Raw genomic sequence first — 27593 nt, forward strand, 5'->3', positions numbered from 1 at the left:
GGAACATTTTCATGCATCATCGAAAAATAATACAGCGAAAAAAAAAGAAAATGAATAAAACCGAACAACTCTGAGTACTTGTAATTGAATTATAGTTGGATTTGAGAAGGCGGCGTGGGGAAGAGTGAGGAAGTGTGGAGATGGAGGAGTGGGGAGGGGTGGCTTTGCGATGGGCGGGGCTAACAAAAGGGAGCCAATGGAATCGCAGTAAAGCAAAGCCACTCATTCAGTCAGCGTCGCGAGCTGCTGGACGCCTTCGAAGCTCCCCAATACACACACACACACACTCACACACGGAGGCACGTCGGAATATGCGCGCACACATACACGCGCCCGGATACATACAGGAAGAAGAACCACGCGAGATACATTCGTAGGACTTGTAGCCTTTAAAAAAATGTTTCACGCGCCTTTTTGCAATATGGCTCCTCTATGAGGAGGAAGCGGCAGGATGCGCATCTAAACAAGTGTCTCCTCTTGACTCCGGCCGGACAACGAACCAGAACCGAAGAGGTACCAAGCTCCCACCCCCCTTTTGCCCACTTGTCATTCGAATTGATTAATCCCCCCCCTCCTTTCCCTTTCCTCATAGTGACAAAAGTTGTGCAGACTCCATGGATTTGTGACGTGGGCGTTTTTCTGTCGCGTGACAATCTCATCCCCGAGCACCCAAGGGTGCGCTTGGTCGTCATTCATCTCGTTGACGCAACCCCTTAAGATCTAACGCGAGGAGGAGAGGAAGGGGTGACATAAATCCTCAGTTCCGAAGGACTCACGCTACATTGGACCGGCCCGGAACGAGCGCCCGTTTCCAGAGAGCGCGGTGAATGACACCCCCTCACCTGCCGCCACGCCAACGAGGAGGAATACGTGGCCAACTTTTGCCGTAGTGATGCTGCAAGCGGAAATGTTCCTCGCCGTCTGCCTTGTGCTGTGGATGTGTGTTTTTAGCCAGGAGCCCAGTTCCAAAGTGGTGGCGGACCGCTACGCTGTCTTCTGGAACCGGACTAACGCCAAGTAAGTCAACCTTGCCGTCTTCCCCGCTCCGGTTCGAGAGCTTGTCACGGTTTGGGTTCGGGTTCTGGTCGGGCGTGGAGCTCTGCGCTGTGGCCGGTAGTGGACAGTCTCTATATACACTCTTGGCAATTTCCCGTTTAAATCATGGGAGCAGGACCCGACCGAAAGGTGCTGCTACAGACTGAAATAAACAGCGACCGTGGCTCTCCTACCGATATGAAAACTAAACTTTAGTTGTCGGGTTTTAAAAGAGCTTCATCAAATTCCAATTTCTGAAGAACTCTCTAAAAACACGCATTCGCACTTTTCCAGCAATTGAGTTAAAGTCCGTAATCACAATGTTGTCTAATTTCAAATGTATCTTTTTTTAAATTATTTTTTTAATAGAAATTAAAAACAAAATTCAAGATTTATAAAATCTTGTGTCTATTTTTTTCTTTTTAAAAATGAATTGAACTGTCTTAGTTGTTCTTGATATTAACGCTGTGAAACGTTGTAAGCGACATGATTAGGCATGACACCCCTGGGCAAACATGTAATGAAGAAAAATAAAACTAATGATTGCCAGGTTGTTGGCAAAATAGTTACAAAGTAGTGACTGGCTTAATGAGTGGCCTAAATTATAACAATAGAGAAATTATTATTTATTTAAGAATAGTGCTTCATATCAGCAGTGAACGAGACATAGTGCAATAACACTTAGCAGCAACAAAACAAAAACATTAAGCAGCAACAACAATAAGATTCCTAATAAGTTGCAAGATATATATTTTTACAATGTTGCGTGCTTGTTTAAGGTGGTGATGGCCCTGGGTAAGAAACGGTCACTGATCCTGTTAGTCCTTGTTTTAGTAATAAACTCTTGAAAGGTTTGCAGTAAATAAACAACAACAACAAAAACAACAAAGCAAAACAAACAAAAAAACTTTAATTCCAGCACTGCTCATCTAACTTTTATAACTTGTTTCTTAACTTATACTGTGTAAAAACTTACCTTGTTCTGCTAAGTACGACACATCAATGCATGAAATAATACTCCTACCTGAAATTAAACAGTGAATGGGTCCAAACATATATATATTACCCCCTAAATGTACAGATAATATTTTCAGAATGAGTCAACATCTAGAGCGTGGAGGTACAGGTTGGGAATTTTGTTAGAGAGACCTTAACCAGTTTTCTTTTGAGTCTGCAGTGTTGCACACATGAGTAACTCGTCAGGCGTTTCCCTTTCTGGGGTCTGACTGAGCAGCATTTGACCCTCCAATGTTAAATCAAAAGGTTTTAAACTCAAAGGCAGAAATAAAATAAATATTTTTGCACAAAACTTAAAATGTGTATTTGTCAACTGTTTGTAATATATTACATGAAACGTTTGCCCAAAAAGTTTTGCTGTATTTGCACTTGCCGTTCAGAAAGACGCGGATCATTTATTGGAGCAGTTTAGTGGTCAAGTTTACCAACTCTGTCAGTTAGTTGCGATGCTGACGTTGATATGCTTATGCCTGATGATGGTTTGTGGTCGTTGAGCCAAATTGGCGTTATTGACTTTTTTTTCCCTCTCACAATAATTCTGCACTTGATTTTTGCTGTTGATAGACATCCTTTCACCGGACTGTATTTTGTTTTCTCCGCTTTCTTCAGCGAGAATGTTTTGACTTGACTGGACGCTCTGTTAACTTGATTTTTTCCAGATGTGCTGACAGGTTTTCCCACTTTAAGTTCATAGCACTAAATTGAAGTAAACATCACTAATATAGAGACGACGGGAATTTGAGAAGTTTGCGCAAAGTTGGGTTCATGTTTTTGCCATTTTTTAATGCATACAGTCTGACGGTTTGAGCCTTGGGGACGGTCTTCCTAAGTCTGCGTCTTGCCTCAAGGAAGGAAACAGGTTTTAAAAAAAAATCTTGTTTGGTTACTATGGCTGGCTTGTCCATTTGCAAGTTGGCTTAGTTTGTTTGACTCTCATGAACTTCTCCCTCCGAAAGGTGCACAGTTCTTGAGTCCTTGTGAGAAAAATCAAAGTCGTCATTATTTGAGTAATTGCTAAAAGCTGCTGCTTTTTTTTTTTTCTTGAACCCATTCCGATCAATTTCGGTGTCAACTCTGCGCGCGGTAAAGTGATCCCGTCTCCCTAAAAGTCTACGGAGATCCAATGTAATGAAGCGAGGCGTCCTAAATGATGCAGCAGGTGACTTAAAAAAGTGTAAAGCTGACCTCACTTCAGACAAAGTCTTGAAAAAAAGTAGTCGAAATTCATTTTTCCAGCCGACAAAACCACAGTTCCTACCGTCTGGAAAATGACAAGGTTAAGAGAATTAATCACCTTAAATGTGTTTCATTTGTCCCAAAATCTTTCTGGTTTGTGATTTATTATATCCATCTTGGAAATACCACTGTGCTTGTTAAATTTTGGCTCATTATTGGGCAAAAAGCTCACGTTATAATATATGAAAGCATATTTTTGATATTCCCAGTACCATCGCAACGAACTGTTAAATTTCTGTTATGAATTATTTTTTCACCAAATCCCTTTCACCGAATTTCAAGCTACAGCACCCGAACTGTGAACTATACATTTACATAATTTACCCATCAAAATAAAAAAACAAAACAAAACCCATGTTTCATCAAGGGGCTGTAATAATTAGTTTTAAACCACACAGAATGCATCACAAAATAAGATAATAAACAATCTTGTGAATTAATTTAAAAAAAAAGCTTATTAATACAAAATATATAAGCCAGGGAACAAAAAATGAACTGTTCTCAATAATGATTACAAAACTTGTAAAGTGCAACCAAGTGTAATGTGGGCATTCATTTGGCTTTAAAATTTGGGAAAAATTACACTTTTATCATTAAAACAAAATATAAAAACTACCACAAAAGAGTGAACCCATTTTAAATTACTTCTACTTTTCCATCAGTGTGAGTGTTTCGTAACCGGGACTGAGGGGATTTCCAGGCCTTTTTCTTAGCTTCAATTCTTCTTTGTCTGACGATTGCACTGTAACACCAACAACTTGAAAACTAATTTACCAACCTCACTTTATTATTTACCACCTTCTTTTTTAGTTCATTTAGCGTTTTGGCGATTAGTGGTGTTTTTGGAAAACTCTGACGCTCCATACCATCAAAATTCTTGTTCAGCCTAGAAGGTCTTATAAATAAAAGGACATTTCTCTCAGTCAGCGATTGCCCTTTGTGATACAGCCGGCTGCTTTTGCCTGTGAGTATTCATTCTAATGAGAGGACAGACTTGTGCCCTTTCGTTTGCGACATGTTCCACTAAGCCTTCCTCCCTGGTTGTCCCTTTCTCTCGCTCTCTGTATCTATCTATCTCTCTCTGTCTGTATTAACTTTCGTAAAGGTGTAATCTATGACATTCTAGTCTGATTTTGCCCATTGAAATAAATCAACTTTCAGTTGGTATGATACTATTCACTTTTGTATTTATTGTAAATACGAGGGCATATTTTGATTTTCTTTTTTTTTTCTTTTTTCCTTCACTATAGTTTGATGATAGCATACTGTTTTGATCATATCTCATGATGTAACTCAGTGTTTTTCAACCGTTTTTGAGTCAGGACACGTTTTTTTACATTGGAAAAATTTCGCGGCACACCTCTAACCAAAAATGTTATAAAATGACATAGAACAGTATGTTTAATTACAATATAATTATAATAATATTCTATAATACCCCCTGTTTTTACAGCACAGACACTTGACAATGACATAATATTTGCAGAAAATGATTCATACATTTTTCATGAATTTTAAAAAGTGACATTTTTCACGGCACACCTGACGATCTCTCACGGCACACTAGTGTGCTACGGTACAGTGGTTGAAAATCACTGATGTAACTGATTTACATAGGTTAAAATTATTAATTACATTTTTTATATTTAAAATAAAGATGCTTTATTCAGGTCATTTTTTAACATATTGTCGCTGCTATTACAAAAACACGTATCTCAAATTTTTGTCATTTTTGCAATCCCTGTATTTCTACACTTTTGCATTCTAAACATTTAATTCATTTGTGAAATCATAAATGACAAACCATGGAAAAGAGTCTATTTAGAAAAGTAGCAAATATATATTATTTAACCTTGACTAAGCGATCAACATTTATAAAAAAATAGAACCATTTATTAAAGTTTTAATATAGTATTAGTATACTGTAGTATTTAATAACAATCGATTGTTATCATTCTTTCGAATTTTAAATGTTTGAATGGAAAGCATCCAGTCCAGGTGTCCCGCTTTCATTTTAAGTCAGTTGGGATGGGCTCCAGCGACCCTCTGGGAATAAGCGGTGTGAAATTGATTGAAAAATGAATATTCTTCAAAATACATAGTGTGTTATGATTTTAAATGATATTTAGGTAAGACGCCACCCCAGAACACTTTAATGAATTTGTCAAAAGATTTAAGGTAGACTTATTTCAATATCCATACATGATATGTGTTCACCTGTAAATATCACAAATGATTGCAGGGAGTTGAGCCATATTTTGGGTTTGCATGCTTTTACCACATGCGCATAAACCATGTGAGCAAGCTTTTTGGGTCCAGTGAATCCAATAGTTTCTTTTAGGAATATTTTTTTCTGTGCTTAAAATTTACATTTGAGCTTAATAGGTCCATACTATTGCTCTTAATTGTAACACCTCACTGCACAAAACATTGTGGAAGTTGTTATGTGTAAAGGAAAATTAAAAAGGATTTATTTTTCAATTTTGCATAAGTTGAAATAAAAAAAAAAACACAAATTCTCTCCAAACAATAAACAGTTGATTGTAACTGTAATATGTGAAATTAATAAAATAAAGACATGTGTAAACAAATAATTGAAAGAATTACATTTGCACCGAAAATGTATTTTCTGCATGTGCACACGTATAGTTTTATTGTCTATCCATTCACTGTTAACTTTCTCCATTGGGAATCTTCTTACTTGTTGCATGCAGGTGGCAATGGAAGTAACTCTGGGCCATATGGAAACTGAACAAGAACATTATCTAGTACAAAATCTTGCTTTGCAGTAATACTGACATTTTTTTGAAATCAATTTGACTTACATTTGTCTGCATGATTTACTGAGATTTTCACTAAATGCTATTTTACGCAAACATTCTTAACGGCACTTTTTGTACAACTCCGCTGGTTTCTCTACTCTTCCTCTCTGTCAATTGCTGATATCTTCCCAGCTAGTAATGACCCCTTTCCCCCAAATATTTCCCTGCGTGACTGGCAGCCACAATCTCTAGCTTGAGCCGAAGGTCCAAAAGTAGATGCGACAGAGTATAAGAGAAAAAGCAAAAACAATGTTGGCTTTGGTCAAGGTTTGGATGTCACATAGTGTTTTCACAACAGATTTGTAAATGCACTTTCCATGTAGATTAGATTTTTTCAACCATATAAACCAGAAATTGAGGCCGGCAGGCAGCAGTCAATGTGGACTCAATGTGCTTGGCAGAGCAGCTGCACTTTCTGCGTTTGGCGGCAGAGGAGAGCAAGGATTTTTTTGGCTGTGACCTTCGTGGAGTTGCTACTCTGAACACTGAGGAAATATTGTTTATCAAGCTCGAATCAGAATTGCAATCACTTTTGAGTAACGTAGCTTACCGTTTTGCCACCAAAATTCTTCCCTTTGTATAAATAATTGTGCTCTGCTGTATGTAAATGATTTATCACAAGTAGTAAAGTCATTAAAGCAGTCATCCAGTTTTACGCGTCAGGAAAATTTGAAAATATTGTAATAAAGTTACTTACTTTTTTATTGCAATAAAAAAATCCCAAAATGTCATGCATTCTACATTTTTACAAATCAGCTGAAATACTGCAGACCTTTTATTATATTGATATTGCTTATAATGGCTTACAGCCTACTTTTATACTTTTCTTGATGTTTTAATATTTTAAGATGGGATCATTGTTTTTGTCTGTTTTACATCTAGTTTTTTTTATCAGCCGTATGCAAAGGCCAAAATGACAATGAGGTATTGGCTTAATAGGGATATTCTATATATACATAGCAGAGTTGGAATTGATATTGATCCGTGCAAGGAGGAATATCTTTGAAGAGTAAAATATGGTGTTTTGGCTCTAAAAAGGCTCTCTGCTGAGGCTCTACTGACTGTCACTGGAGTTATGTACGTAACAAAAACAATTCTTGCATCAGTTCCTCTTCATTAAATGGTTTAAATATGTCCAATATTATGCGTATGTTATAAAGGAAGTGCTCACATAGTGCACATTATCTAGAACCTGGCTAGATGAAGTTTTAATACCCTCTTTCAATTCAGTGAACATGAAATTGAAATAGAAAAATGCAGAGAACATTTAATAGCATTCAGGCCTATTTCACTTTCACGTTTCCTCCTTCTTTGACTTGGACCCAGATATTGATGCCTCGGTTTTTCCACAGTAATTGCTTCAAGGTCAGATGGAGTGCTGAAACACTCCTATCAGTGGAACAATCTGTCTTGCATTCAACCCTTTTGTAAAGAACTTGGAAGCGTTGCAAAGAATAAACTGCCTTATGAAGCAGGTTAATGTCCAATGAAAAAATATTTTACCCCCCAATTGTCTTTGGCCACTTAGTTTGTTGCCTGTTTCCCATCACCGAATTTAACATGAAGTTGATTTGCTGCTGCGGGTAAAGCCACCCCGTGCTTTGTGTTTTCTATTTGTAAGGTCAAAACAACACTTGTCTGGACAGGAGGATAAGAAAGTCAGTCATGTTAGTAATTTTTTCCAAACTCCATCTGGATTGTTTTCATTAACACAATTGCTGCCAGCTCTTAAAGGGACAAAAAGTTTGGGGAATGTTTTAGCTGAAGAGGCAAAATGGCACAGGCATATTCTTGTTGGTGCTCTTGTCCTCTGTAAGATGGTGTCCCTCAAGCAGCTGTTTGTGTAGTAACGCTTGGTTGAGCTATCAGCCCTGACCAGAGAGTGGTGCTGCTGAGGAAGCCTCATACAACCGCTGCTTTTATCTCTTCTCTCCTTCATGTGCACTTTTAAATCCGTTTTTTTCCATCAAGTTATTTCTACTATGGTTGATTTGACTTTATTAAATTGAATAACTGTTCAATTTCCATCGGCTTTACAGGAACCACACCAAAATTAATGGATTCAAGTTTCATTTTCTCATTACAAAATATACATTTTTAATGTAACTTTTTAACCGGAATTTGCAAGTGAAAAAGATCAAGATTATTTTTTTAAAACGTTGAGGCTTATTTTCCACAGATAATTTCAACCATGGTAGGCTGTGTTAAGACTTTTCATGAGTATTTCCTTTATTTAACTCAGGGGTCTGCGGGGGAGTAGTGACTGGATGTTTTCCTAGCTGGGCCACAGTGTGGAGAATAGATCCCAGAAGGGAACACATCTCCAGCTTGTGAATAAAGACCTAATTGATGGGTTTCAGTTGCGTTGTAAATGATTCGTGTGCTTATTCGTCTTGAGCGGCTGGGAACAGTTGGGCGGTGTACTTTAATGTGGTGCTTTCTTTTAGAAGTGGAGGATACTCTTTTCTGGATCTCACTTTAGGACTTGCAGGTTGACAAAAAAACAATATTGAAATCCTTGTTATGCATGAGTGCTTCCAGAGGAATGAACTACAAAAATAAATTGTTCGAACGGAGTACATTAACTTTAAACTGGTCTGTAAAATTTGCTACTTACATTATTTGTTGTGTGAATATGAAAGGCATTTTTCTCAGTTTTTGTAAATGATTAAGTTTCGAAAAAAAAGATGGACTGCAAGGTTTAATTAGGCCAAATATTGAAAATGAATGACCAGTTTGATCTATAACTGCTATTTGGAGTCAATATTATTTGATCTTGATTCAAACTGTCACGCTTAAATCTGTTAACATATTCTTTAAAGTTTATTGGACAACTTGAAATATTCATAAATGATAAAATTATGAAAAATAATTTTTGAAAACTAATTTGTTACTCTAGGTTAATTATTACATTGAAAATTTTGGAAAAGCCAAAGGTTACAAATACTCAAGAATACATATTAGATAGATATAGATACAAATATGTAGATACCTGTAGTCTTCTTTTAAAATACCTGTTAATTTTTGTCAATATTACTTTAACCCAGTGCTTTTCAATTATTTTCTGTCGTGTCTCTCCTCTCGCACCCTCCCAAGACTAACATGCGGCAGTACTCCATTCCCCCTGAGGAGATTTTGTCTATAAAAAAGTTTTTAGTCCACTGCATAATGCTGTATCCTGATTAAAGTATAAGAGAAAAGAAAATAAAGAAATATGGACCAACTTACGACAAAGAATAGCTTTAACTGTAACAGAAAATATTTAAAGTCCATCTGAAATTCAAAAATAATATAAAAATCCTTTAAGTATAAACATTTTTGGCTGACCATGTAAAAAATGAAATTACACAACCTCAATAAATAATAATGCATTAAAACAGACCACCAGCATTAATTCAAAAGCATTACAAAAAAAACACAAAACAAAAAGTATAAGAAATAACTATTACAGATTTTACAATTGGCACCGAAGGAATTAGATTTGGGCATGGCAATTGTGGGTAACAAATAATGAAAAAAAACATAGGTCCCACGTGAAATAGGGGCGATACTCTTTTTTTTAAGTGATCATGTAATATTGGTGGGGGCAAAACAATTATTGCTCAATTTTGATGGAAACACAATACCTCGGTCCTTGGCAAATATGCGCCTTTTGGCACGTTTCAATGAAAACAAACTCTAGATTGATTTGGGTGTAATGTCTTTAAGTGATAGTTTAATTTATCTGGCTTCGTGCTTTTCACTGGCAACATTTTTAACATGGGTAGCACACCATTGTTTCCTCGTCTCCCTCCGTGGTCACATGGTTTGGCAAAATTCTTCGCATTCGCTTTCAGGTTCGGGAGAAAATGTTTGTGTGTTTCTTTACCCCGTCCATGTTGAATATTGTTCATGAGGTCACTTGAAAGTCCACTCTACTTTGTGTCAACACCTGATACTCAATGTTCTTACTCTGTGCTATATGCTGTATGGAAGCTAGATGTAAACAAAACACTCTGCCGAGAGAGTGCCACTGCTCCCCTTGTGTAGTGGAGATGCAACTTCACTTGGGAAAGTTAAAAGAAGTGTAAAAAAAAGTCCTGATGTCAAATGCTTGACAGAGACTCGCCATTTTTGTAGTAACAACATCATAACTAATTTGTTGGTGTTTACTGTCAATTTTAGGAAAAAAATAAAATACCATAAAACACTCTCTATTTAAAAATAAAGGAATATTTGAACTGTTGCATTTTTAATTTAATTTAGAAATAATTATAAATACAGGCCATAGGTGCAGATAACATAGAATCAGCAGCATCTGTCATTAAAATAACAGTTGTAAACCATATAATTCCCCAACAAGTCAAAAGACCTTATCCAAATCAGCAGAGCCGATAATTGGTCTGCTGTTAATTGGCATATTAATGATATAATCAGTGACAATTTGTATTCATTTTGTTATCTTTTAGTAAGGGACATAAATTGATTATTTTAAAAACGTTGCCAATAATAAGCTCTCCGCTGTAGCCTCCTTGAGTCTAGAAGAGTACAAGCAGCAAACGTCACCCAACCACCTCCATCACCAAAGCTGGGCCGGTCCACTGAAAGGCAGCCATTGTTCCGCTCCCCCCTTCCACTTTACATGGGCTGAAAGTAATGCTTGCACTTTAAATAGAGGCAGAAAAAGAGAGCGAAGGCTGGGGAGCGAGGGTGAACAGAGTGAAAGAAGAAGGGAAAACTCAGAGCCGTACTTGGCGTAAGCTTTACGAAGGAGGGAAAAAAGAAATCGACGGCGGGACAGGAGTGAAGTCAACGCCAGACATGAGGGGGAGATGCTTGTAGTAGCAGAGGGTGAGGAGGCCAGCTTGAATGGAGGGAGAGAGAGGTGGCAGCTTTCCTCATTTGCAACCATCCGTATCCATCCTCCCTCCGCTTCCATCCTTGTCTGTCCTTGGCATGATTTAAAGATACGTGTCTCTGGCTGCCTCCCTGCTGGTAAGGAGTTTGTGGAGGTGACGTACGTCCCTCAGGGGAGGAGGCTCGGGTTCCTCACCCAGTGGAGGTTTCGTCTTTGTTGTTGCTGACCCCGGGGTTATTTTCTGCGGGGACAGGATTAAGCCTCCTCAGGTTCAGTTGTGTCCCCTCCACACATACCTTAGGTTTACTAGGCAAGGGAGGGATGTCGTGTGATTGTTGCAGCTTGCATTGCAGCCTCTGTCAGACATCGCGTTGTGCCCTTGCCTTTGCCTCTAAAGTGCATATATCAGAGAGTGTTTAATGTAGTCCCCTAATGGATGGCTGTGCGCCAAAACGATATATTTCAATACATCATCTGCGGAGAATGACTGGCACAATAACACGGAACTGTATTTGTCCTCAAAAGTGCCTGTGCAAGTGAAGGTCATAAACGGACTTGTTACAGTCTTCGTGATGAATAATGCGGTTAATTATGACTGGTTGTAATTTAAAGCATGTGTCTCTTCGCGAATGTCTCTCGGTTTGTCTTTTCATTGAACCTTTATACAATCTGTTTTGATTTACTGTACATAAGTCAGGGCAACCTGTTTTTTTAATCATTCCACATTTTGATCTCTTAAAACACAAGGTTTCTCAATTGCTGCCAGCACTGAAAAGAAAAAACACAATTTGGAGTAAAAGGGTTTAATCTTTAGGTGGACAGCAAGACAATGCTGAGAGAAGCTCAAGAGAATATTGAGCATTGCGTTAAACAATGACTTGTGGTTATAAATACATGCGCTGGATGTTGCCAAAGTCAGGTGTCACTCACCAAGCACCATCTGTATTTTCTTACCACCACTAATCAACCAAAGAACATTGAGAAAACCTTTCTCAATGTTATTTTACCTAAAATAAAAGTCACGGATGTGCTGTTTAAGGCAATACAAAGAGTAACAAAATAAAAGAATAGCACATGTGTGTCTTTTTAAAAGTATATTTTTCATAATTGATTTAAATTCTAACAGCCAAGTCCCCATATTCAAGTGAATATTTTCATTAAAAATTAAATTAAAAAGCAGAAATACTTTTAAATCCTTAAAACAATCTTCAAGTAGTGTTTGTATGCTATTTTTGTCACTTTCAGTCTGCATGAGTTACATACACTGGAGTAGAAATAAATTCAATTTTTGTTTTGATTAAATCTTAGTAAAGGAAAAACAATGATGAATAAAACCTCTCAAAAATAGTTTTATAAACAAATATTACATCCCTGAATAATAATCTACGGTAATTGTGAGCAACCGAAAAGACCCTCAGCCCTTCAGCAAAGGCACACTTTTTGTACCATTCATGTAATAGTCTAGCCCCCGCAAGAAAGTTTTATTTACCTTGTAGCCCCCAGGCTAAAATGCCTCTGTCACCTCTGAAATAAGGTTGTGTATCATATAAGGTGTGAATGAGCGAGTGAGTTGTCTGTCTGTGTGCCCTGTGACTGTCTGACATCCAGTTCAGGGTGTCCCGTGCCCACTGCACGAAGACATTTGGGGTGGGCTCCAGAACCCCTGCGACCCTTATGAGGATAAACAGTGCAGATAATGGATGGATGACTTTGGGGATCGTTCCATGTCGTATCACAAGGTGGATTGTGTCCACGTTGATAGTAATTGTGCAACACTTAATCTAAAATGCATTAGCCATTTATAAGTTCCTTCTTAGGTCCTAATTTTGGAAGTTAGGGCTCCATTTTTTTTTATTTTAAGCAAAAAGGTCCATGGTCACCTTCCTTTGAACTCTTCTATCTCAGGAATTACTCGGTTAATTTTCACAATCCGGGAGTTGTTGGGACATTGACCATGTACCTAGGGGGAACCGATGTATCGGTCAGCCAAAATGTTATCCTTGATTTTATAAATTTGGGGGATCTGTTACGAGACAATAACATTTCTACCAATTTCACTTGTTATTTATCTGAAAAGACAGCTTACTCTTGTGTTAAGCTGACTCTCGGGCATTAGTGTGTCATAAACATTTAAACCAACATACATTTTTACCCTTACAAAGTTTTCTGAAATGCTAACCCAAATCTAAAAATTAACCTTGTATATATTTGTTTCCATTTGAAACAATAAAAGAGGTTGGCTTCAGAGCATTAAGGTCTGCAGAATCTCTAATGAAGCGATTGTAATGGCAATAATTTCAACAAAATTCGAATAATGGGTTTCTTGAAATTAATATGAATTTGTAGTTGATATTTTACCTTTTGCTTGTTTAAATTGTATCATGTTCGACCCAACTCTCCAGACGTCTCTCCTAGAGCGTCTTTCTTCTATTTCTTGTGTGCCAGTGTCGGCTGTGTGCAAAATTGTCATTCACAGTTTCTGTACAGCGGAGGATATTTCTCTGTCAATTTTTTTCTTCGCCTTGAGAGGAAAAACGGCTGATCTCCGGAATGTGTGATGAATCCCATTTCCACCCTCTCTTCTCAACTGCGGCTGGCTCTGAATTGTCTGAATATCAACTCTGCATAACTAAATATGACACCCTATGAACACAAACCAACATCCCAGGATATGCATGTATAGACACACACACACACACACACACACACACACACACACACACACACACACACACACACACACACACACACACACACACACACAAACACGCTTATCCGGTTCAGGAGGCACACTTCATCATTTCTTCAGTGATGTGTTCAAGTTGCAAGAGACGTGCTCTTTGTTTTTCTTTTCCCACTTGTTTATTTTCTTTCTGCGAGTCAGTGAGCAGCAAGCTGCAGAGTGTACCATCCTTTGAACTGTGCCCTATCCCATGACTGCATCCTGGGGTATTAACCCGAAGCCACTGAGAGGCTTAAAAAGCCATCAGCTCATTGTCCTGAGACATCCCTTCTTCGTCATTCTCCCCCGTTCTTCTCTTTTCTTTCTTCCATTCTTCCTCTTTCGTTCTCTGCTGCCGTCCATATTCATCATTTTTTCTATTGTTTAATGAGATAAGTGAAGCTTACAGGGTGTCCCTAAAGTGGCCTACACCCTCCAGATGAACAGATGTGAGGAGTGCTGGCTAGGTCCTTGGGTGATTTTCCCAGCAGGAAAATCAACTTTAATGCTTATAAATTGCTCATTTTTTCATCTTTCCATTGTACTTTTGGACAAACAAGATATGATCATGAAAATTACTTTTATATGAAAAACAAACACAATCAAATTGTTTGTCATGGTGTAAAAAACAGAACAGTATTTTTTATTGTCATTGTTCCTTTTCTTACTGTCCTGTTTTCCTGCCCACGATCTCGATCCTGTTGTGAATTCTTAAAAATAAGACCGGGTTCCTCCCGCATCTTGGCTCTTCATGCTATATTGGCCATGCTCCCGCTTCAAGGATTACCAGATCCCTAATTTGACTCACTGTCCTTGTCATCCGGGGTGGGGTCCTGCTGAGTTGACCCAGCATGGCTACAGCAAAGTCCGAATGTTGGGTCTGCAGACAGCTACTTAACGCACATGCCAGCAACCTGTTATTTTGCTCCCAATTTTCTCTTGGCCCCCACTTTAAAAGCATTGAATATATGGTTGAATTTTTATATACTCTCATAAAAAACTTTGAGAGATCCGAAAACTACTTTGATTTTGTAATCAAAAAACATATCAGACATTAATATGAAGTTAAAGAAATCAAATGGTAATAAATGAATACATTATTTCAACAGGCTGCATTTACATTAAAGGGCTAGTGTATATTCTATGACCACTAGATCTTGTTGTATTCCTCCGACCTTAGTGAGGATAAGCTGTGCAGGAAATGGATGGATAGAGGTTGTTGTATTGTGTGGTGTAACAGAAAACAAATGCTAAAGAGCGCAAAGAAAAATACAAACTGTTGAGAATCAAAAATGACCAAACTACACCATTTTATCCCTATTTTTTTGACAAGGTTTTGTTTGTTTGAGGAACGTACAGCAGCAAAATGTTGGACAATTATGTCACGTAGGGCTAATGTTTTATAAAATAATTTAAAAAATTCAGGCTATGCATATTCTGAAACATGCAACTTTGTATCATAGTTTGTGTTGTTTTATTCATTCTCTTTTTGATTTTGTTACCACCCATAGGTGTTTAATAACACACATTGTTCCTGCAAACTTTCATATTAAGACAGGGGCCTGAAACTATCATCTCCCTGGCCGCAATTGGCTCCGGGGCCTCCAGCTTTAGACCTCTGCTCTCGAGAGTTCCCTTTCACCTGCTGTTTAGCTTTTGAGCTGTCAGACATTCCAGCCGGGATTATAGCGTGGCATGCAAAACGGAAGCACAAATACGAGGGATTGCCAGGGATTTTTGCTTCTTTTTTTCCCTCAACCGCTCACAAGATTTTCTTTTGTTTTGTTTTGTTTGGACTGGCACTTTTACGGCTGTTAAGATCTTGACCTTGGACAAACTCTGGAGAAATCAAATGTTATCCTTAAGGGATATAGCTGATTAATATTGAATTTCAGGCCAGTAGCAATCATAAACATGTGTCTAGCATGCATTTTCAACTTTTGTTAATCAAAAAGAATACACTTTTTAACCGTAATAAACTTTCAAGTTTGAGTTATCTTATACAACAATGATTTTTTTGTTTTGCTATTTAATAGAAAAAATAGCTCTTTTTTGTATAAAGTCAAAAGAGATTTTATTTAGCAATATGTGGTAGTTGTGTAAGGGGCTCAGCAGAAAAAAAAATGAAACCATAACTCTAAATTCAAATCCAAAGAGTAATTCATCTTTATTACATAATGTATGTATGAGTTAGACATTTTATTGAAAGGACATACTGTATACCTGTAGACTTGTAATGACCATTGGCAACAATTTTCACTTCCACTCAATTCGTGTAGTGTTTCCATTCTGGATTTTTCCTGATGACTTCACTCAAGAAGAGAAATGGCGAACTAGTATACAGCCTCCTGTATTTTTTTTCTAATCTGTAAAAAAAAGAAGCAAAAATGATTTGCGGATGTTTGAGTCATTCAATTCCTAATGAGGCACTGGGCTAATGTTGTTATTAGTCTTTGGAATAAGAGATGCATCCTCTTTGTGTTATGTTATATTAGAAAGGTTTGTCTTGAAGTGTACTGATGGAATAGTCATCGGTGTCTGTGATAAGGGTGGGCAGATCAATCCAAATATTGATACTATTGATGCTGTACTTGGATCGGATAAAGCAAAGCAAAAAGTATTGTTACCGATATTGATTTGTATGACCCCGTGCTTACATATTGATACCAAAAATCCTAGTGTCACCCACCACTAGTCTGTGGAGTCAGGGCTAGATTTGCAAACTGTTGCACATAATTGGTGGTGAATGAAGACAGATGTGTTTGGTACAATTATGACAGGTTGTCTGAGTTTGCTGTTTTTACTTGACAGGATGCATTCACAAGGTCTGTGATAAGCACAAAAATCAAGTTGCTCACTTCTGGTCTAGTGGTTAGGTTTGGCCACTCTCGCTACCCGGGTTTGATCCCCATTGTATAGGGTGTTTTGCAATTTTGGTCAGCAAAAGTTTTCGGATTTAAGTGCATAAAACGTAACAGTTATGACCAGGTACGGTAGCTCTTACTGTAGTTTTAGTTACAAGCGCCTTTTACAGGGACCCTTGAAAATGCTTTAATTTTATTGTTGTGTTTTCAAGGAATGAAAAATGATTGAATTTTTGGTGAAGTGCTTCTAAATGCTTGAACTTGTTGCCATGTTGCTCAACCAAGCTGCCACGTAAGTGTGTATGGCATTGTCCTTTGAAGAGTCATCGAACTCTACAAGTCGCGACCAAGTGGACATGTATATGCTACACCTAAACAGGTCACCGTGCAATATGTGTTAGTGAAAGCATTATGTATCAATAATGGACATTAATTTTTGGGCCATGCAAAAAAATAAGGTAGCTTTGCCCAGTAGTAAATTTGTAAAAAGAAGAACTTTTTGCAACTGAAAATGTGAGCTACATACATGCTATAATTTAAGGTAGATGTTTTTTTTCACAAAAACGGATGTATTCGCAATAACTCAAGATCTGAAATCATATGGCTTGATAAATGCACACGCAAGATTGAAAATCACATGTGTAGGATGCAGATTTATTTGTGGTTCTGCAAAATACATGATTCACATCGTATGTCTTCTTTTACCGGCACTGGAAACATTGGAAAATTGGCTTTAAGAGGCCTTAAAAGTGTTTGTATTTGGCCATAAAAAGATGTAGGAACCTGGTTTATAATCCAGTGTTCTTTATATATGAAAAATATGACAAAATACTATTTTTGTGAGGTGTACTATATAATCCCTGATATGCATTACAGTACGGAAAATATGGTCACTTTTTCTTGCCTTTAGGACGCAAAGAGGTAGAGTGTGTGATTCTGTACATTAAACTGGTGGCCTTAGTGTGCATTTGAGGGGCAAAGCCATCTTCCCTTTTTTATGAGTAGGAGGAACAAGGCACGAAGGCGGTTGAATTATTCACATTCATAATCGGCCTTTATGTCCTGCCCCCGAGCCGGGCCCCTCTGTTATTTTAGTGCATAATTGATAGTGCTCAGGAGTGGAAAAGTTAGAATAGCAGAAGTAATGCGAAGCGAAAGTGTAGTCGGGCAGCGCAAAAGGGGAAGAGGGTGGGGTACTGATGAAGGTGGCCCCCTATAGGACCTTTTGGAAGGAGCTTGTGTTGCCGATTGTGGGGCTTTAGCGTTTGTAGACCAGCCAGACAAGAATGGGGGGTTAGTCGAGGCGGATAAAAAGGGGATAAGATGGGGATGAAAGAGGTGGGAGGGAGACTGAGATCCAGCATAACGAGGCCTGACGCTGAGCCGGCCCCGAATGTGCTCGGTCTTGCCACGAAAAGTGGCTGCTTGGGACGCAGCTGTGTGCCAAAATAACATTTAAGCCAGCTGAATTTGACGGTGATTGGAAAAGTTTGTCGTTTTATCTGCTCGGTAGACACACAATGGAGTCCTGGCCCTCCAGCAAGTCTTCTTGTATTTTTTACTTGCTGGTTTGTGCAGCTGAATGGCATAAAAGAAGAGCAACATTTGTTAAACCTCCTCTTGTGTTAGTTTTAAGGTAACACGCCCTAGGTTAGCCGGTCAGTGACGACCCATGTCTTAAGTCAGCTGTAAAATGCTTTGAAAACAATAATACACCATCCATTTGTTCCCACATCTTATCCATGAAAATGTATTTATTTATTTTTGTCATGGGTCTCTGGACCTTTTCTCTGTCAGTATACCCCTCGATTTCAATTTTTAAAAATCCTAAAACGGAACTCATAAGAATTAAATAAATAAATAAGTAAAACATTATTTTGTTTCCTGACTATTTCTTAGGTGTAACAACACATCTGCTAAATATGTTTTAATTTTAATATTATTCACTTTAATATCATATTTAGTGTTTGGGTAGGTTTCGAAGAAGAGATATTTACCTCAAGGACCGGCTGAATATCCTTTTTAGGATAGCAATAGAACTTAAAGACAAATACAAAATGATAGGCACAAGTCAAACCGAAAAATACAAAGTTCTAAGACCAAACCAACACCCAAGAAGGACCAAAATTGATTACTTGTTCCAAAACAAATACATAACAAAATTTGTCACTGTCTGGAAAAACTTGCATGTTTATGTAAGGATGTGTTAGGATGCATGTGTGGCAAAAAAGACACTTTTAGTGTCTTATTTGGAGGGATATTACTTTCAGGTAATGCACAATATTTCCAGTCCACTCATGATTCAATTTTGACTGTAGCTAGTGCTTGTTCTTTATAGCTGGGTCGAAAGCGACCCTAACAATACAAATATAACAATTTCAATTAGAGCATTCTATAATCGAGTGATTTCTCTTTTTTTCAACTTCATTTTGTTTAAATGTACATTATGGAAAAAGTCAAGAAGCCTTGATGCATAGTGACCAGATTTTATAATACGTTTGTGAATTTGTTATGTATTTTAAAAGCCGCTACAAGTTAGTAAAATGATCACTCCTTTAATAAGTGTCTTAGTTGAAGCTGTTAGCACAGGCCCAGGTGTTGTGTATTTAACACCTCTCTGACCTTCAACAAAGCCTGACTAACTGCTGCTGAGCTCTCTCTTTTGTGTTCCATCACTAAGCCTTTTAGTTTCCAATAACTGCACAGCACCGCTAGTGCAAAATGAAACCTGAGATAGGTTCCACCACTCTGAGAGTTGGTGGGAACTGTTAAATCCACGTCTTGAAACCCAACCAACACACAACGGGGAGGATCATGTTCAGCAAAGTGGCCTGCTTTGATGCGTGGATCGGATAGCCCTGGTCAGACAAGTTGAACACAACTATGAATGCCTTTCGTCTTTTATAAAGCTGTGAAAGTACATGTTAAGGAGAATACGTGGAGTGTGCACTACAATGCCTTTAGACAAAGAAGAGGAGTCTCAAGTTTGGGACCGGTAATCAGCCTTTCCTGTTTTTGCAGATTATATTTACACTGCATCACTAATACGCTAGATAGTTTTTCAATTGTTAGCGTGGGACTTTTTCCCCCTTTTTTCACCCTTTTTTTAATCCACCACTTGAAAATATCCTGACTAACCATGCATCATGAATTGTAAATATGTTCAAATGACTTCACATATTCACACATCTTTACAAATATGTCCCACTGACTTTTTCACTTTGTTTGAATGAATTTGCATAGTTTGATAGGAATTACCGAATTATAACTGTTAACCCTACATTCGAAGTTGGTTAGATTTGGATACAACAGTTTAAACAATTTATTGTTGGCAGATATTGGTGAAGCACTAAAATTGTTTGTTAGCTATACATGTAAAATTTTGGTTGCCTGAAAGAAGCAGATGTGCTGTTGATTCACTTAACCTGTTTGCTTTAAGGCAGACATGTCAAACAAACAATCTGCCAACCTTTTTAAGTATGTAGGTCATTTTATCCCAAAGTTATGATATTTTTTTAAATAAATGCAGACCAAATACTCTCTCTGGCTGCTCAAAAGCGGTGTCTAGTTTGTATAGCGTGTTGATTCAGGTATGAAACTATTCACTCAACTGTTAAAATAAACCTGTTGGCTGTTAACACAATCAATGCCAAACATCGATCTTTTTCCCCTTTGTTTGTGAACTGTGTTGTGTTAAGAAAAGATAATAATAATAATAATAATAATAATTTCCTTGTATTGTCATTCTGTGTAACAATGTACACAGAACGAAATGTCGATTGCACCTGACCCGTTGTAGCGAGCCGATGCAGCCGCAGCCAACAGAGGGCGCCGCCGACCACTTTTTAAGTCTTAGGAATGACTCGGCCGGGGCGCGAACCACCGACCTCCCCTTGTCATCAGTGATTATAATATGTAGGGTATGTTATAATGTAGGCTGAATAATAAAGCGTACTACTAAAAAACAGCCAAACATTTAAAAATTACATGATTGAACAGAAAGTCTGGATCTGGTCCCAGAGCCCAACTGAGTTTGACATCCCTGCTTTAAGGTAATAAGCTATATTCACCTATGCACTTCTGAGACAAATCACATAGACATGAAGGCACAGCTTAATGTTACACAAACTTCATAACAGAAGTTCAGCCCTGTCAAAGATGACCAAATCCCAATATTATTTTTGATATATTTTTATAACTCAACTTAATATACAATATATATTCGTTATGCCACTTAAAGTTCTGTATTAGAAAATATTTTTCACCAGACTTATTCCATTATGACCATGAGATGAAGCCGGAAAGTCAAAACACTGATGTCTCACCAAGTCATAAAAACAATTTACAAGTGCACTTAAAGCTTCTACACCTAGCCAATCTGCCCTATAAAGATGCAAACAGAAGATTGCACCAGACTCCTTACAATTACCCACATTTAAAAGTATTAACTGTGGATCGATAAGCAATAGAGGACCGATTAATCTCAGATTTACCCATTTATATCTAATTAAACTCTCGCTTTTCCTTTGAATTTGCTGCATATTACAAGCTCACCATCAATTTTTACTATTGTTCTCTTCCTGTGGGCTGAATGTCGCATCAAGTTTTTTTTTTGGTGAGCCCCTCAATGGGTGATTTAAGTTTTTTACATTCAAGCACCCTTCAAGGCTTAACTAGAAAGAGAGAGATTGGAAGTGACCCTTCAAGGACCTTTTTTAATAAATAATTATTTTTCTATGAGGAAGATAATTATGTTTTCAAAATTATAATAATGATGCATTTCTAATTAACTGAACATCCAAGTCAGTGTTACTGCTTAGAATCAATGCAGGCAGCCTCCTGTGAAATACAATTTCGGTCATCCGCCGTTTGGAATATGACTATGCTAGTTAAGCACCTACGCTAATTTATTAACAGCGGCACTCTGCATGCCAATCCTTCACTGTTATCAGTGTTGGCACGGGATGGGTTATGTCTCATGGCCAAGTTAATAGAGTAAATCCTCATTCTACTTATTACTGCATGCCAACCTGCAACTAGCACACATTCAACTTCAATCTCCGGCCCAAACTTCTATATGCTGAACAAACTTTGGCTGATTACACCAGCCCTCAATTAACACTGTATGTCATAATAGCCCATTTATGGGCCTTTAATTACGTTGTACAGCAGCTAGATAAGCCGACTACATTTTAATTGCTTTATTTGATTTTGCATTTTTAAACTGATGTATGTTTTAGCCATGCATTACCTTATTCAGTGCCAGCCCCATGTCTCAAATGGTACTGTTGGCCGTTTTTCACCAATGTGACTGTTATTTAAAGACCTAAACAAAATTGAGTTCTGTAGTAAAACAAGGATAGAGCCCAGCAAATGAAAGCTCTAAACCTTTTCTTTTACCATAAATAAGGGAGCACCTCTATCTTTTACCACTCATGATTAAATTGTAGTTGATGTTGCATTCAAATATTTGGTTCTGGGGAAGAAAAAATGGTGTTTGAGGGAGGACTTATTTTAACCAGAATTGAAACTTCTTTTGCTTCTGTGACATTTTATTTTTAAATAACATTTTATTTTTTGCCCAAAAAATTACTTTACTGGCAAAATACAAATCCCTTGCTGTATTGCAGTTTCGCCACTCTGCAGATTTTCATCGTGCATCGTGTTCTGCATTCTGATTAGCTGTGCGTTAATGACATTGCTGTCCAAGTTGTACACATACATAAAACCATTTGACGAACCTTCATTATGTATGCGCAAATATTTTCTAACTTTTAAGTTTCTTTCAAAGCCATCATGTCAACAAACTCCTCTGGATGGACAAAAGCACCAAAAAGCAGAGTAGATGCTTTCCATGACCAAAAAAGTTCAACTTCTTGACCCGTTATACTTGCTCTTGAGCGACATGCAAGTTTTTTGCCGATTGATAGTGGCTCCCCAGCGCTTTTAAAATTTTTCATAAGGGAAATATAAATGGTTTCTGTAAAAGGGAAACCCCATTCATGTTTTCTAATAAATAAAGATGGATACAATATGTATTTCCTTCTTTGAAAAGCTTACATAAGGCTTTTTTGCAGCTCCAGGCACATTTTTTTATTTTGGTCTAAAATTACTTTTGGATTACCGACCAGAAAGTAAATGTGTACATGATGGCGACAAAGTATCATTTAAAACATTTCTTAATAAAGAGGCAAGATGGGCTCCAGCCCCCCCGCAACCCTAATGAGGATAAGCGGTACGGCTAATGAGATGAGATGAGATGAGATTATTATTACCAATTTGACAGTACTGAAGGTATTTCTTTATATTCCCTGTACATTCAAGGAAACTGGGCGGGTCAGATGTATCGACATTTCGTTCTGTATACATGTGTACTAGAATGACAATAAAGTAGATCTGAATCTGAATCTGAATATATATATATATATATATATATATATATATATATATATATATATATATATATATATATATATATATATATATATATATATATGTATATATATATGTATATATATATATATATATATATATATATATATAATATATATAATATATATAATATATATAATATATATAATATATATAATATATATAATATATAAAGAGATCTTTTATTTTTAAACAAATACTTGATATTGAAATTTGGTTTGTTCTTAAATTTCAATGTATTGATAAATAAAAAAAATAAATTCAGAAATAAATAAGTAAATTATGGTTTCTATCCACAGGTTTTGATTATCGTGAAACCTTTTGAACAAAACACCTGCGGAAAATGAGGGATTACTGAAGCTCAAATTAGAAAACAGCATTGATTGATACATTTTCTTAAACGTTAACTTTGTTTTATTTATTAACAAATGACTCTTCTCAGATTATTTATGTATCCAGACTTCAGTTAGTAGACATGATCAAAAATCTAAACCAGTCATGGAATGCATGATCTGTGAAAAAACCTACAATAACATTGCTGTAGTCATCATGCACACGTTGCATGATGAAAACTACCGCAGGCGTAACGGATCACCAAAATAGCAATCAGCAGTACGTGGATTGGTTCTGCAATGTTTTGCCTCTTTTTGGATTTGCTTTAGGTTAAAGAGATAAGAAACATCTTGACATCATGCTACATAAGATGGCCATGTTGTGATCTCAACGATTACATGGCATGGACATTTATCACTGAAATAGTCTGCATTTCATGTTAAAGTCTGATTAAACAATGTTGGTTGATGTCTCAGATAACTTTCCTCAGGCTGAACCATGTGTCTGTGTTGTGTTCTGAAGAACAGAGGGCTGCAATGATGTGTGACTGCTTCCACAAAAGTAGAGGTGATATCTTTTATGACAAAACAACTTCATCCCCCTCTAACAGCATACCTGTGGGCGATCACGTAGCTTCCTCCTCGGCTTGAATAACGAAGATGACAAAGATAATGCGTGTATTTGCAGCTGTTCGTGTAGCCACATCCTCAGCTTGGATAATGAAAATGACGATGATGATTATGCGGCGCTGTTCTTATTTTGATTTTAAGAAATGGATTGATCCTATATTGTAAGGTAAATTGCCACTGGAGAAGGGCCAGTTTTCTAGACCTAACAAGAGTTGATCTTACCCACCTGTGTCGTTTAGTGGCCATTGATCTCACAGAACTTATAACTAAAGAGTCATAATATGCTGTGAGAGACTGTGCAAAGAGATTTACTTGTTTTTTTTGTGGTAATAACATCTTTTAATGTCCATGGAACCAGGGACAGATTACATACAAATGCCATCTCACACCAATGCCACTGAATGAGTTAACATGCATGCAATGCAGGCATTCCAAATCTCTTTCGGTTTCCCGAACTGTAATGAACACTCACATTTAAGGCTAATTTAGTGCAATTAGTACGCCAAGGTTTAATCAAGAGGTGCCATTGCAGAAGCCTGCAATATCTCTTTACTTTTATTACTACAAGCTGATGGATGTCTTGAAAAAAAAAGGGGGGGCGCTACAATTAGCTAAACGAGTGTTATTAATGTGCATTTTTAAAGTCCAAGCAGCTTTAAAAAAAATGTCATTACAAAATTAGATGAACAACTGTTGGAGGTTAGTTGAATGTCCAAGTTTTTAAAAAAGTTAATCTCAGTAGCGATGTTTGACATTACTATTTTCTTCTTTTTCTGTCACCTTAAACTGACCTTTCCATTTGATGGCATCCTTCATGCAAATACACACATCTTTACACCAAAAAATTATTTTCCGTCTGGTTTTGTTTAACCTCAGTGTTTGGCCTGTTTAATTGGGAATTTTTCCGGTGTTTTACCATCTCAGAATGATTTTATTGCAGCTGTTTTTTACCAGTATTCAAACTCACAGCCCCGGGATGATTTAGTGTGTTTCTTCTGCTTCGTACTGAGCTGTAATTGAAAGGTCAGGGGGACGTGTTTCAGACTAGCAGGAGATCAGCGCGCACTGACTATATACATTTTTTCCAAACCCTCCTGCAGACATGAAGATGTAATTTTCATATTATTTTAGTAACCCTATGGGTAGTGAATATTAATTGGTTGAATTGTACCTATAAAACATTGTCACAGATTTCATGGCATGCGTTGCATGTCCATCATTTTGATTCCATCTTGTGTTATTTTGAACATATTGGTAGGTGAAAAATTGTAGCTATCTTGTCACACCAGGGAGATTCTTTTCATCCAGTCCAGCCATGGTGTCTGATTTAAGAACAGCTGCTTCTGGTCGTATGTAGACTGCCAACAGTTTAACCATAGTGGAAGGTTGAGAGGTCTGTGTGCATGACACACCATGCTTCTAGGAGCTAACTTTCTACATTTCGTGGCACCGTCCGCGTCGATTGTCTCATGCTTGCCAGAGGCGTGTTCAGGAGAGTGAGTGATTGCTATCGCGAGCTATCGCTAGCTTCTGAACGGCCAGTGATTATTGAGCGCTCGCGTGCCCGAGTAATCACGGGAGAAAGACCGCTTACTTTGATTTCCAACATGGCGTCGACAGTGCAGAAGATGGAGGATCTCACCCTGACGAGTGCTGTTGGCGATGTAATATATCGTCTTACATTGCCTGGTAATGTTTGTGAACAATGCAAGACAGGTATGACCCTTCCACTGCGTTTAGGATAACCTTAACTGTGTCAATATGCGAACTGTCGCTCATATCAGCCAACTCGCTCAAAGCAAGCTGTAGAACGAAATCCATTGTACTGTCGTCGGCCATTTTGGATCAGTAAGGCAATCACAGTGAGCGATTACAAAACGTTCAGCAGTGCGCGGCAAGCGATTATCAAGAGACTACATGTCTGATCACTCTCCTGAACACGCCTCAGGTCTTGGGCTGTTGATAGGTTTCAGGATGGAGGAGAGGAGTGGGCTGACCGTTAGCTATAGTAAGTGGTTGATGTCTGGCATACGCTGCCAATGTAGGCCAGGTCATGAGAACTTCTCATAGTTCCATTCTGGAGAAATCCTGGTGTAAAATATCCTGCATGCTCCACGCAGTCTGCATTTAGAGACCTTCAGTGCTTGTCTATTCAAGCTTGTCTTTCCACCATCCTTGATAGTGCTACTATTATTGACAACAGAAAACAGGGTGCAAACCAGGAGTGAGAATGTGCTAACTGCTGCATAATGCAGCAAAAGACGAAGGCTGTGTGCTTAGGGGGGACTGTCAAGAAAGAAATATACCATGAATCAACATGCAACACTTGACAATTTTCCCTCTTTTTTTGCTCTGCCTTCTTTTTATAGAAAATATTTTTCTTGCCCCCACCATCTGTTTTTTCTTTTATTTAACATCCCTCCATTATTGCTAAGCCCTTACAGTAAGAAGTACAATACATGCATCTATGCTGGGGTGTAATACAAGTACACCCAGAAGTTTCACACTTGCAATAAGCCAGGTCTTAATATTAGGTAGACCAAATGTCAATATTTTGTTTCTTTTGCTGTCTGTCACTACAGTTGGGGTCGTTAAAACTAACAATCGGTCATCATTAAATTAAAAATGGTTAAATGTCTTATTTTTGCTACTTGAAAACTCACTGCTACTTCAGTTAGTTGTGATGAAAGGTGATACAAATTCAAAACAAAAGTCTTTGTATTTTTTTCTTAATAAAAGGCAGAATGAATCAATTTTCAACCATGTCTTGTGGTAACCATTAGCCATTTTGTCACTTTCTGCCCAAAAAAAGAAAGACAACTGAGGTCCTGTGATTGGCTAATCACATCTTTGCTTACAAAAGTTTCTGGCCAAACTCAGTTAAACAAGTGGATTTATTTGCTTTACTCAATTCAAATTCCACAATTGCGGTATTGCTCAGAATACAATGTAATTGCCATTGGACTATTGGAGAGCGGAAAAACAGAATATAAGATATTGTTTGGGTTCACTTTCCTTGTCCTAAAAACTTGGCAAACAACCAGCCCAGGCTTTTATTTGAGAGTAATCGTAGCATTAAACACTCCTGAAAACATTTTGAACATGAGCACTGAATGAAATTGACTAACGTGTATGATTATTGGTGGAAAATTGCTAAAGTAAGAAAGGAATGTAAAATAAGGCTTTGCTACCTCAGGACCTGGACAACTTGCTAAGGTTGGCGAAAAAATGATTTTTGGTGTTTACCAAAAGATCCCGACGGAGATCGTCCAGCCATCAGTTTGTGCCCTCAAACTCAGGTGCTCTTGGATCAAGAAGCAGGACAACGATCTGAAACACTCCAGTGGGTCCACGTCTGAATGGCTCAAAAAAAAAAAAAAAATGAAAAGAAGGTTCTGGAGTGGTCAAAATCCGGAATGGAATCAACATTTCAAAACGGCATTTTGTGTTTTCCCTTGTTGTCTCTGTGATATTATGATATTAAAAGTGGTTTGATGATCTGAAACCTTCGTGAGTGATAAATATAAAAAAAACACAGAAATCAGGAATGGGTCGAATAATATTTCACTGCAATGTATCAGCCAGCGCTTTCCTGTTCTTTCCACCTTTTGTATCTGTGCGACTTCCTACTCTTCTTTGAAAAAAAAGCAAAAAACATCCAGGATA

General features: G+C 37.6%; 1 protein-coding gene across 2 annotated transcripts in view; it reads left to right on the forward strand.

Moving 5' to 3' along the window:
* The first annotated feature begins 243 nt into the window (after positions 1-243).
* The window catches only part of efna5b (ephrin-A5b), a 123585-nt gene continuing 96235 nt past the window's right edge, over positions 244-27593 (forward strand). For both annotated transcript variants that reach the window (XM_088336318.1, XM_088336319.1), the window contains exons 1-2: positions 244-513; positions 593-1017. In XM_088336318.1, coding sequence (XP_088192444.1) covers positions 893-1017 — 125 coding nt within the window. In that variant the 5' untranslated portion in view covers positions 244-513; positions 593-892. The remainder of the gene's footprint in view (positions 514-592; positions 1018-27593) is intronic.

This window comes from Urocampus carinirostris, chromosome 5, assembly GCF_059441175.1.
Source record: "Urocampus carinirostris isolate Australia breed hairy pipefish chromosome 5, RoL_Ucar_1.0, whole genome shotgun sequence".
NCBI lineage: Eukaryota > Metazoa > Chordata > Actinopteri > Syngnathiformes > Syngnathidae > Urocampus > Urocampus carinirostris.